A 13,162-nucleotide genomic window follows, 5' to 3' on the forward strand; every position below is an offset into this window, starting at 1 on the left:
AAGAAATCCAAAGTTTGTAGCTTTTCCAGTGGAGATGAAGTTTTAGTATTGTTACCAGTGGTAGGTGAACCTTTAAAAGCTAGGATTTGTGGACCTTATCAGATTGAAAGGAAATTAAGTGAGGTGAATTATGTGGTAAAAACACCAGATAGAAGGAAGACTCACTGAGTGTGTCATGTGAATATGCTTAAAAGATACTTTAAAAGGGAAGGAGAGAAAAGGAGGTTTTAATGATTCTAACTCAAAGTGTGATGAACCAAATCCAGATGACTGTGAATTTGACATACCTCAAATTAAATTGGAAAATGAGGATGTTCTTAAAATTGTGATAAATTGTTGAGTTACCTTCCAGAGGAAAAAACGAACTGACCGGAAAGAGTTATTGATGTCAAATGGACAGGTTGTAGAGAGACATTGGGAAGTACTAAAATGGCTATACATGATGTAGATTTGGGAAATGCTGTTCCAATCAAACAACCGCCATACAGACTTAACCCTTTAAACTTGGCGCAGGTTAACAAAGAGATTGAGACTATGCTTTATAATGGCATAATTGAAGTGGGTTGCAGCCAATGGAGCTCACCCATAGTGATGGTACCTAAACCAGACGGTACCCACTGGTTGTGTGTGGACTATAGAATGGTAATGCAGTTACAAGAATGGACTCTTCTCCTATTCCACATTGGCGAATTGCATTGAGAAATGTGACAATCATCTTTTATTTCCAACTGGATTTACTTAAAGGTTACTGGCAGGTACCTTTATCCAAAGGGCTAAGGAGATTTCAACTTTGTGACTCCAGATGGTATATTCCAATTCAAAGTTTTGCCATGTGGCATGAAAAATGCCCCAGGCACATTTCAATGGTTAACTAACAAAGTTGTTTCAGGGTTACCCAATTTTGTGGTGTGCATCGACAAACTGGAAATTTTCAACCAGACATGGAAAGAACATTTAAAACATCTGATGGAGTTATTCGATAAACTTCAGGAGGCGGGCTTGGTGATAAACCTAGCCAACAGTGAATTTGGAGATGCTCAAGTCACTATCCTTGGCCATACAATTGGACAGGGCCGAATGGATCCACACGGGATGTGAAAACAAATGTTATTAGGGAGTTTCTGATACCCTCAACGCGAAGGGAAATGGCGCGATTTCTTGGCATGAGTGGATTTTACCGGAAATCTGTATTGGCATTTAGCAGATTGGTCGCTCCACTGAGGGACTTGCTCAAAAAGCGTAAACAAATTCCAGTGGACAGCAGAGTGTCAACAGGCATTTGGCGGTCTAAAGACTATGTTAACCATGCTGTTAGCCATTCCAAATATACAAAACCATTCAAAGTGGCTTTTGATGCGAGTGATGGTGGGTGTAGGTACGGTGCTTCTACAACATGACGGCGAAGGGTCAGAGCGGCCTATTGGTTATTTTTCAAAAGAAATTGAATTCTCACCAGAAAAAGTATTCCATGATTGAGAAGGAGACTTTGAGTATGGTGCTAGCTTTGCAACATTTCACTTATGTGACCAGCAATCAATCTGACACCATTATGGATACTGATCACAATTCGTTGATGATTTTGGAACGATTCTGGAATAACAATGCAAAGCTGTTTCGTTGGAGTTTATTGTTACAGCCATTTCATTTAGAAATGGTACATGTGCAGGCCAAAAGAATGTGATAGCCGATGCTTTGTCACGAAGGTGATGACCGGAAGCAGGTTCAGTTGGAGGAACAAGAACAAAAATTGGGCCTATATTATTATACCTGTTCGGTGTTGGTGTTTGTGTTTTTTTTAAGTGAAAAGGGGAACTATGAATCCATCTTGAAACTGATGATTTTTTTTCTGGGGAGGAAGGTGTCATAGAGAGTACCTTTAAGAAATTGAGTGTTTAATAAATGTACCTTTAAGAAATGGGTGTTTATCAGTGATGTCCGAGTGGGGTGGAGCTGGGCTGCCTGTCAGCTTTTTACTTTCATTTTACGCTGTTTGCTGCAGGGTGTGTTTTAGTTTTGTTTTCTGAGCTGGATAGCTGCAGTCACAGCCAAAAGTGTATGAGTCTCTCGCCTCTGTAATCTAAAGACTATTAGGCAATCCTTTGGTGATTTAAAACTTATAACTGCTCTCGTAGTGACTTTAACATGATGTGCTTCTGTTTAAAGATTTTTTAAAAAAGTCTTATGGATGTTAAAGGGACAGCTTAACGATTGCGTAGTGTTGTATTCTTTGGGGGTTATATTTGAATTGATGGTTTGCTCAGAATTCACTGTATGTTTTAAAAAGGTTAACTTGAGTTCATAAAATAACATTGTTTTGCTTTGAAAAATACTTTTCCATTTCTGCTGTACCACACCTGTAGAGTGGGCCATGTGCTCCCCATACCACAATCCATTAAAGTCGTGGGTCAAGTGAACTCCATGATACACTTTGGGGTTCTTCTAAACCCTGGCCCATATCCACATTTTTCCATATCCAGTTGGGAGAGGGTGATGAGACATAAAAAAATCAATAGCCACTCGAAGTTAACAAGAACAAATGAGTGGGAATTTTATACGGCCCCCGTGGTGTTGGTAAACTCAAACGTATGTTTAATCTTTTATTTCTAACAGGACAAGAAAAAACTTACAGGAGAACGGCTTATGATTAGCAAGTGCCTGCATCGAGGGAATACTTCTTGTTCAGCTATCCTAACTTGGCCTTTTATTCTCACAGCTGGTCTTCGGGAGAAACGTTTGAGTCACATTTCATGGGCTCAATTTGAAGTTTCAAATAAATGTTGCAGCGGATGAACCAATGACCAAGTGTGTCGCGTCACGGCCTATTTATATATTTAGAATATGTTGGGTCAACAGCATTGAAAAGATGAATATCGGCTGTGGAACTCATTATCTCTCATGGTCATATGAAGTTTGGAAGCTCTGTCCGCCATCACCTGAGGATTGAAGCACCTCCCCGACGGCTCCCAAAGTTACTGAGTAAGTTCCAAACCACTTGACCCGTCACCCGACTCGCCAGCTCTTGGTACGAATGTCAGTTCTATCTTGGAGAGAGCCGAAAGGCGAATCTAATACATGTTCCAGTGAATACATAGATTTCTCACAGCATGGAGGCATACATCTGACCAAGTGCGATCCTCTTTTAGCCCTAAAGCACCTCTTGAAAAAATTGAGATCAAGCTATCTAATTGCATGCTGGGTTTTCCTTAGCTTTTGTAATATCTGCCTCAAAAAATATTGTTGTGCGACTAGTCAATAAATAAACTCTGCCTTTAGAAGCACTTCTAATGCTGTCATCAGTAGAATCCGCATTCTTGCCATTTCCACCTTTTTGCCTTAACCCTGGGGATGTGGAGGAAGAGTGGGAGAGGCTGAAGTGACCCGTTTTATTGGGGGTGGGGTGGGTGCTGGGCATTTGGCTCAGAATTCCTGTCGGTTAGAGAGTGAACTATCGTTTGTTGAAACAAGGCAAAATAACGTCGAGAGTCGATCTGCAAAAAAATCTGTCATCTCCATGAAAACCATCATACAGAAAAATATTGGTTAAAGTAGCTAGATTTCTCTGTGTTCTCGCTGATTTCTCGCAACTGACTGCAGGCCGGATGGGGGATTAAAAATTGGACAGTTGGAAACATCTTCTAGGGATGTACTCGTTTTAAATTTATATATGGCGCTTGATTGGGATGAATAGACCTGTTCAGGGAAGGCCCAGTAACCATTCACACTGCGTATGGTGACTAACTTTATTTTGGGGATGAATTTGATTTGTTTAAGTCTGGACATCTATCTCTGTGATCTAAACATTTTATCTATTCACTTTAGGAATTTCTGCAATTATTTGGATTGACACTAATCGAGCGAGTTCTTCGATCAAACACACTCCAATCAAACTTCGTCATACATTCGACAGGGCAACAGCAATCCACCCTGACTACTATCAGCCAAACCGATGCAGATGTCACCCGAGATACTGGTTGTGTTTTTAAGATTAACTTTGCAACTGCATTGGTCAGCACCGAACGCTGCATTTAATGAACACATTTATTGAATCGCATTTTTGCACCAATGTTTCCCATTTTTGGACATATCACTTTAGGAAGAGTGTGAACGCTTTCGGCGTGAGCGTGGAAGATAGTCATCAGAATAAGATTTTCTTGTTATATAGTAGGTTGTAGCGGGTTTCTTAAAATACTATGAACAACGCGCATTGCTTTCACTGCATCAACCCCTCTGCCATTTCATCAAATAATCAGCTCGTTTCCTTAAGCAGGGACTAGGTCGCCAGATCTGTGATCGCTACCCTGAATTCACTGAAACTCCTCCAGGTTCCAATTCATCGTTACCCAGTGGTATTGGTTTCCCCAAACCCGGTCCCTCACATATGGCGACCTGCGAGGAAATTCATTGATTAACTTAACGATTATTATACTTGGAGCGAACTATTTGAAACAGTGTGGAAGAGATTAAAACAGTGCTGGAAGAGAATTTGACTGTAAAGTTAAAAATATTCGTATGCAACATTACCACCGAATTTTTTGCCATGCAAAAGGAGGCCATTCAGCCCGTTTCTGTCCGCTGCTCTCCCAGTGAGCATTATGACAGTGTCATTTTCCTGACTTTTTCCCAATCCATGCACTTGTTTCTATTCCAATAGTCATTTAATACTCTCCTTGAATGCCTCGAGTGAACCTCCCCTCCCTACATTTCCAAGCGCTGCATTGCAGGACCCATCCACTCGCTCGTGCGAAAGGGTATTTTTCATATCATGTTTGCTTCTTTTATGGGAAATATCCATGAAGATTAGACTCGTGGATTGACGTTTCAAAGAATAGGTACAGGCGTGGTCTTCATTCTGTGCTGTAAACTTCTATGAAAAGTCATCTTTTTCCTTCATACACCAAAAATCATCTTCACGGCTACATTTTTCCTGAGAAAAATTCTACTGGTATCTTTTTTTCCAGAACCGTGTGCATGTAATCCCTTTCTGGCGGTAGTTTATCTGTATAGGTAATGGAAAGTGCAAGCATAATCTTTAATATTGTGATGGGAATTGAGGTTAAATTGTGGTTGGACACTGCAATGTTAACACGATAAAAATAAATGTCTTTAATGAATTAGCTTCAGTCATGTGCAACCCGGGTGTATTCAATTGTCTGGTCCAGTTAGATGCACAACACCGTAGCACATGTCCCGCAATTGGAGGATCGTACTCTTATTTTTATCTGAAGTCGGGGCTGTATTCAAGTATTGTACGCCACTATTTCGAATAGGGTGTGAGTCAATGTAAATGTGGTAGTAAAGCTGAGCAGTCTGCCATTAAATAAAATCGATCACTACTAGATCTTTGAGGGCAGGAGGCAGGTGAAAAGGCATATGGGACGCTCGCTTTTATCAATCGGGGCATAAATTACAAAAGCAGGGAGGTCATGATAGAGCTCTATAGAACTTTGGGAGGTCACAATTGGAGTACTGTGTGCAATTCTGGTCGCCACATTATAGGAAGGATGTGATTGCACTGGAGGTAGTGTGGAGAAGATTCACCAGAATGTTGCCTGGGATGAAACATTTACGTTATAAAATGAGGTTGGATAGGCTTGGGTTATTTTCTCTGGAGCAGGGAAGACTGAGGGGTGACCTGATCGAGGTGCACAAGATTATGAGGGGCTTGGACAGGGTCGATAGGGAGCAGCTGTTCCCCTTAGTTGAAGGGTCAGTTACGAGGGGACACCATTTCAAAGTGAAGGGGGGGGGGGGGGGGTTAGGTGAGGATTTTAGGAAAAACGTTGTTACCCAGAGGGTGGTGACGGTCTGGAATGCACTGCCTGGGAGGGTGGGAGCGGCGGGGTGCCTCACATCCTTTACAAATTACCTGGATGAATACTTGGCCCATCATAGCATTCAAGTTTATGGACCAAGTGCTGGCAAGTGGGATTCGGTGGGCATGTCAGGCCGTTCATGCAGAATGGCCTCTTCTGCACTGTAGTATTGTGTGATTCTTGATTCTGAACGGGCCTTCTAATAGATCTTATCATGCAGTAGAGTTCCTATCCAAAATAAGTTACGGAAGAGATCAGAAATAAGAATGCAAATATATTTCAGAATATTACCAGTTTATTGATCGAAGTTGCAGTCTGTAAATGCTAAAGACACAAATATCCGTTCAGCAGTGTTCTCTCGACATTGCATTGAAATGTTATAGCCATGCAATGCTGCCTGTGAACCTGCCAGCAAACTATGTGGATATATGTAGAGGCGTACTTCTGCTCTGCAACTATTGATGTGAAGTTCGGACAGAAAACACTCGAAAAAGCAAAGGGTCAGGCAGCAACTGTGGCGAGGGAAACAGAATTAACGGTTCGGATCAGGTTCCGAGAATGGTGTTTGATCGGAAGCGAATGTTTTCTGACTGCACAGATGCCGACAGATCTGCTGATTCCAGCGAAGTCGGGTTTATTTGAGTTTTCCAGCATCTCCTGAAAGTCCTTTTATTATAAACATGCAGTGAAAAATAGATAACTATGTTGCATTCTTATAGAGATACACGGCTCCACGTGAATTTTTATCGACATACAGGACTTTATGTCAATTCCCAATGGAGCATTTATTGCTCTGATTGCTTTGCTATTGGCCCGAGTGTGCGGCTGGCTATGGAATGTACAGCAGTTAATAATAATCACTTATTGTCACAGTAGGCTTCAATGAAATTACTGTGAAAATCCCCCTAGTCGCCACACTCCAGTGCCTGTTCAGGGAGGCAGTTACGGGAAGGCACTAAGTTGAGCACTGAGGAGGGGGGGGGGGGGGGGGGGTGGGGGGTCATTTTGTCCATTCAGCTTGCTGAGGTTTTTTACCACGATCGATCCAGTGGGAAATCCGTGGGTTGTGAGTGTGCTGCGGGAGAAAACGGAGGATCCCGCCGACGGCGAATCCCACAGAGGGCGCACGGCTCAGAATTGGACAGTGCTCCAAGTAGCGGAAATCCGTGTTTGTTTTAGCCTTATTCAGCTTTTGGACTCCAGGTCCCTATTTAAACTGCTCTGGCTACCATACGCTTTAATAAATACATTATTGAGATGCCTTCTCAACTTCAAGGATTGTGAGGACGCAACCGTTGCACCTCCCTTGAAAACCATTTTTATCTTCCATTGTTTTGAGACTGAGCTCTGAAGTAATGTGGTGCAATTCTGGTCGCCCACATATTAGTGCTTTTACTACACCCTAGTCTGTAAAATATCAATTAAAAACACCTCTATCCATTTGCTAATTTGTGCGTCCTCACAAATACTTGAATTTGAGAAGGCATCTCAACAATGTAGTTATTAAAGCGTATGGTAGGGGACCCTGAATCCAAAAGCGACAAAGTTGGAATGATTTTGGATTACCCTGCCTACTTTTAACCCACGGGCTTCAGATTTCCAAAACCTTATCCTTCAAGGCGCATTGTTTTGTTGGGAGTGTTTTGCGGTGTCCAACCTTCTCTATGTTTCTGAATTGATGCCTAGTTTGGAACTGTTCAGCTCTCTATGTTTAACCAACACCCTGATAGGAAATGACATAGGAGAAGAGTGGAACAGGCTGACTGGAACTGAGATTTCGATTGGTGTCTCTCTGGGCTTGCGATTGCATCGTGTTCTCCGGCTGCTTCTTTGTGTTCAGACGGCGAATCGGTGAGTACGTTCTTTTGAAATCAACCCCAGATTAACAGAATGTATGAGCCGGATAGCCAAGTATGTGTGGAGTAGGAGCATAATGGGATTTACATTATTTACATTATTTATTTTTAGCCCAAACTGACATTCTCAGTATTCTATGTAATATCGGATTGAAATTATGGGAATCAAATAGGAAAATTGAGTTAAGGTTGAGTTAAGCTTTATTTACATTGTATTTCGGAGCATTCTCTTTGGGTCAAATTGAGTATCCTATGTTTATTCAAATATTCTTATATTCTCGTATCATTGACAACATTTAGAAGGTGCTGTGTTACAATCTAATTAGACATAGTGAAATCCCAATGCTTTAGTGCCACCTGATCTATGATGTATATCTCAGTCTGTTTCCTGAACTGTCTGACTGCAGTCAGACCTGAGGTCAGGTTGTTTTCCTTGGAGCAGAGGAGACTGAGCGGGTACATGAATGGCATGTATAAAATTATGAGGGGCATAGACAGAGTTGACAAGTGGAAAATTTTCCATTTGGTGGATGAATCAATGACCAAGGGTCAGAGATGTAAGGTAGAGGGCATGAGAGGGCGGCACAGTGCACAGTGGTTAGCACTGCCGACTCACAGCGCCGAGGACATGGGTTCCATCCCGGGTCACTGTCCATTTGGAGTTTGCACGTTCTCCCCCTGTCTGCGTCTGTCTCACCCCCACAACCCAAAGATGTGCAGGACAGGTTCCTCTTAATTGGAGAAAATAAAAAAAGTGTAGGGTTTAAGGAGATGTGAGGAAAAACGGTTTCACCCAGAGGATGATGGGAGTCTGGAACTCACTGCCTGAGAAGATGGTGGAGGCACAGAGGCTCCAAACAATCAAGAAGTATGTCGATGTCCACTTGTGATGCCAAGGCATACAAGGCTATGGGGCAAGTCTGGAAAATTGAATGAATTTTTGACCGGCGCAGATGCAAACGGCCAACGGGCCTTTTCGGTGTTCCAGACAGCTATGACTCTATGCCTGTGCTGTCTAGATGCATTATTATAGTCAAGTTCGCGGTTTATTGCAAGTTGTGTTTCTATTTGCATCATTACTGTAGAATCCAATTTACTTTGTTAAAGTCGAGTCTCTATTCTACAACTACACATTAAAAATATATCCTGTTCATGCTCAAAACTTTAATATAATATATATTTAGAGAGTGATTGAGAATTAAATTGTAAACTGTATTTTCTTCCATTCAGTACCCTTTTGCCTTTCATTGCAGACGCTTGTGCAGATTGGATCTATTTCAGTCTCTCTTCCAAGTTTAATCAAGAACAACTGTGCACGGTGATATTGAATTCTTCTTTTTCCCATGAAGCTTACTTGGTTGATTGAATATTGATGTGGCTTGTTGTTTCTGAATTGGTTCACTGGCATTTTAACTGCCTGCTTATTATTAGAAACGAATTGGATTGTTTTTGTTTGTACTCCAGCCAGGGCAATCGGTAGCAGGTGGTCAGGGCATTAGCAGCTGACGGTTAAGATGAGAGAATTTGTTGAGAGGTTTAAATGAAGATCGACTTTCAAGGAACTATGTTCATTCAGTGGATGTGAACAATCATTGGAAATACACAAGGAATCAGCAGTGTTCATCAGGGTGCCATGATGCGAAAATATTTAAAGATCTCTGCTTCCTCGTTATGTTTATAATAATCTTTCTTAGTGTCACACATAGGATTACATTAATGCTGCAATACATTAACACTGCAATGAAGTTACTGTGAAAAGCCCCTGATCGCCACATTATGGCGTCTGTTTGGGTACACTGAGGGAGAATTCAGAATGGCCAATCCACCTAATCTGCACATCTTTGGACAGTGGGAGGAAACCAGAGCACCCGGACGAAACCCACGCAGACACGGGGAGAACATGCAGACTCCACACTGATGGTGACCCAAGCCGGGAATCCAACCTGGAACCCTGGTGCTGAAGAGCAACAGTGCTAACCACTGTGCTGCCATGCGGTTTATTGGAGCGATGGGCCAGAAAAATACCAAGATGGCCGTTTAAATAATTGGCGAATTGTTCAATTCTGCTCCTCTCCCTCAGAGTCACCAATTGGTATTGTCTGAGAAATCTTTGACATTTTGAAGAGCCCATTAGGTACAGCATTTACTATGGAAACTCAAGGTGGCAGTGGTAATTCCTGATGTTAAAACTGAGAACTAATGCCACTCCAGTATATTAATAGTTAAGGTTGAAGGGAGATTGTCTGTTATTGATTGACATGATTTACATAGTGCACCTGCGATAGTAATCTGCAGGGATAAATCATCCTGAATCACATAGCAAACTGGAGTTTGAGTGGTATTTCCGGTCCCGCCCATCACAGGAACCATCGCAGGCAAAACAGGCAATTTGACGAAGCATTAAAGGGCGGGGCTTCACGTTCAGGACGGGCGCGACCGGAAAATCCAACGTTTAAATGGTACTATGAAAGGTTAACATGCAGGGGTGCCTTGACACTGTGATATTGATGCCCTCGATGTTACAATGGCTAGTTGTGGTGTTCATACAGTAGGAGTAGGACTCTGTGATAATAGTCCTTTTTTGTGATTAGCATTGGAACTACTCTAACATTTCAACTAAATATGGTAATCCACTTGTTGCGATAGATAAAAACAAGAGGTGAAATGGGATAGAGATGTTAAATTACAGGTTACCTTTTTAATTCCTTAATTGGATGTAGGTGTCTCTGGCTAGGTCAGCATTTATTTCACACCCTTACTGCCCTTGAGAAGGTGGTGCTGCTGATTTGTTTCTGGAACCGTAGCAGTCCTGGTGCTAGGGAGGGAATTCCAGGATTTTGACCCGGCGGTATTGAAGGACAGGCGACCTATTTCCAAGTCACCATGGTGAGTGACTTGGAAGGAAAATTCCAGGTGGTGGTGTTCCCATGATTGCTGCTCTTGCCCTCCTAGATGGCAGAGGTCATGCGTTTGGAATGTGTTGCGGAAGAAGCCTTGGCGAATTCCCGCCATGCACCTTGCAGATGGTACAGATGGCTTCTATTTTTGTGTCGCTGGTGAAGTGAGTGAATGTTTGTGGATGATGTGCTAATCAAGCGGGCTGCTTTGTCTTCGACCCTCTCATACTTCTTGAGCGAATTTGGAGCTGCACATGTCCAGGAAATTACAGAATATTCCAACACATTCCTATCGTGCACCTTGTAGATGGTGAACAGGATTTGGGGAGTCAAGAGGTGAGTTAGGATTCTCCGCAGGATTTCTAACCTCTGACCTGCCTTTGTAGCCACAATAGTTATAATAATGGTCACGTTCAATTTCTTATCAATGGACACCCCCATGATGTTAATAGTGGTCGATTCATAGAAAAATAGAAACATAGGAAATAGGAGAAGGAGGAGGCCATTCAGACATTCACACCTCCTCCGCCATTCAGTGTGATCACTGCTGATCATCCAAATCAATAGCCTGATACCGCCTACACCCCACGCCCCCATATTCTTTGGGCCCCATCATCCCATTGTTATATCAAACTGTTTCATGAAAGTCTTTTGGACTCAACTGCTTTCAGTGGATAGCGAATGCCACAGTCCCGCCACTTGCTCTGTGAAGGAATTTATTCTGAAATAAGTCCTAAATGGTCTGCTCAGTATCCTCAGTCTGTGGTCCCTGATTCTGTCCATCCCAAGCATCGGGAAAATCCTTCTTCCTGCCCTTTTTTGTTCTTTTTAAAAAATTTAGAATATCCAATTCAGCTTTTTCAATTAAGTCACAATTTAGCGTGGCCAATCCACCTACCCTGCACTTCTTTGGGCTGTGGGGGTGAAACCCACACAAACACGGGGAGAATGTGCAAACTCCACACGGACAGTGACCCAGAGCGGGGATCGAAACCTGGGACCTCGGCGCCGTGAGGCAGCAGGGCTAACCCACTGTGCCACCGTACTGCCACCAGGAAAACCCTTCTTGCATCTACCTCATCTAGTCCAGTTGGAATACTGTAGGTTTCTATGCGATTTCCCCTCATTCTTCTGCACTCCAGCAAATAAAATCCTAACCGACTCCAATCTTCATCATATGTCAGTGCTTTCATCCCAGGAATCAGGCTGGTAAACATTCGTGGCATTCCCTTTAGAGCAAGAATATCCTTCCTCAGATAAGGTGACCAAATGGCATAATTCTGCTCCTGTATCTTATGGTCCTATTGTCTTATGTTGAAAATTTCCGATTCCAAACTCACTTTGTCTGTGTCTCACTCTGGGTGTGCTGTCTTACACTGCCTGGGCACCTTCAACGTTGGTAATACTATAGAATGTTAATGGTAATTATTAGATCCTCTTTTGCTGGAGATAGTCATTGTCTGGAGCTGGTGTATGGCGAATGTTACTTGCTACTTGTCCAGAACTTGTTGAATTTGGACATGGACTGCGTTAGTATCTGAGGAGTCACGGCTGAACATTGTGCAGTCATCAGCGAACATCCCCACTTTTGATGATGTGATGAGAACAATTCTCCAATTGAATTAAAAAGAGAAATAAGCCTCTTTAAGTTTCTGGTGTCTGACTATTTTCGGGATTGGGCAGTAGATTTACAGAAGACCACCTTCTGGATTTTTTTAGCCATTTTTTGCTATCAGCATATGATTTAGTGAGTTATGCAAATAATCCTCTGGAAAATTAGAAATCAAAATCTCAACACTGGGAATGAGGACTACATTAACTGTCGGTGACTTCTTCCAGATGTTCTTCGTGGCTTCATTTGGTTTCTTTCTTACAGAATGATGATTCTTTCTCTCAAAGTGAAGAAATTGTATATGCAGACCTGCATTTGTTGGTATTACCAGGACGGCCAGGCGGATATTCCCCAGAAACCCCAATTCTGACACATTCGCAAGATTTAACTCATGCACAAGGAGATTGTTCAGCAGAGCCAGTATACACACAAGGCGATTTCTCCTCAGATCAAAATGTACGCGTGGATTTATCAGCAAATTTGACACAGATACAAGGAGATTTTGTGGGAGAGGAACGTAGTGAATATGCCTCTCTCAACATGATAAACAATCAATCGCAAAATTAAGATGGGGCGAGATGAAAACAAGAGAAAAGTTAACAATAATTGTCAACCTGAGAGTTTAAAAAAAATTACCTTCAATAAAATCTGAATTGGTACATTTCCCCAGGCATGGCCTTTGCTCATTTCCATCTTTGTTTATTAACTTTAAGTTTGGATCAAGCCAATGTTTTTATGCTTGATGGCATCTGGAATGGATCCCAAGGTGTAATTCACGTCTTGCCCACTAATTTGGCATTACATTGAGAACTTGCTGTATTCAGTGGCTTCCATGTGATCCCTGACAGCACATAGTAAACGGGACGCATTGACAGCTGTCCAGCAGCAGCGAGACATATACACAAATCCTGAAACATTACACAGCAAGTTCACCAACCAGTTGAAAATATTTGTGTGCCACTTGCCCCTGTAAATAGTGAAATT

The 13,162-nt window shown here is 42.3% G+C and overlaps 1 protein-coding gene across 1 annotated transcript; it reads left to right on the forward strand.

Moving 5' to 3' along the window:
- The first annotated feature begins 1,145 nt into the window (after positions 1–1,145).
- LOC119976522 lies at positions 1,146–12,842 on the forward strand. Its single transcript, XM_038817074.1, has 4 exons — positions 1,146–1,375; positions 7,588–7,664; positions 8,923–8,987; positions 12,443–12,842. Exons 1-4 carry the CDS (start codon positions 1,146–1,148, stop codon positions 12,743–12,745), a joined length of 675 nt encoding a protein of 224 aa, XP_038673002.1. The 3' UTR covers positions 12,746–12,842.
- The last annotated feature ends 320 nt before the right edge of the window (positions 12,843–13,162 follow it).

This window comes from Scyliorhinus canicula, chromosome 13 (genome assembly GCF_902713615.1).
Source record: "Scyliorhinus canicula chromosome 13, sScyCan1.1, whole genome shotgun sequence".
Classification (NCBI taxonomy): Eukaryota; Metazoa; Chordata; class Chondrichthyes; order Carcharhiniformes; family Scyliorhinidae; genus Scyliorhinus; species Scyliorhinus canicula.

Bases quoted from the DNA above. Each gene is read 5' to 3' on its own strand.
- LOC119976522 (XM_038817074.1), top strand. From the start codon at position 1,146: ATGGCGCGATTTCTTGGCATGAGTGGATTTTACCGGAAATCTGTATTG. The intron at 1,376-7,587 runs GTACGGTGCTTC...ACTGGAACTGAG, and splicing joins GCGAGTGATGGTGGGTGTAG to ATTTCGATTGGTGTCTCTCT. The intron at 7,665-8,922 runs GTGAGTACGTTC...CTTTCATTGCAG, and splicing joins TGTGTTCAGACGGCGAATCG to ACGCTTGTGCAGATTGGATC.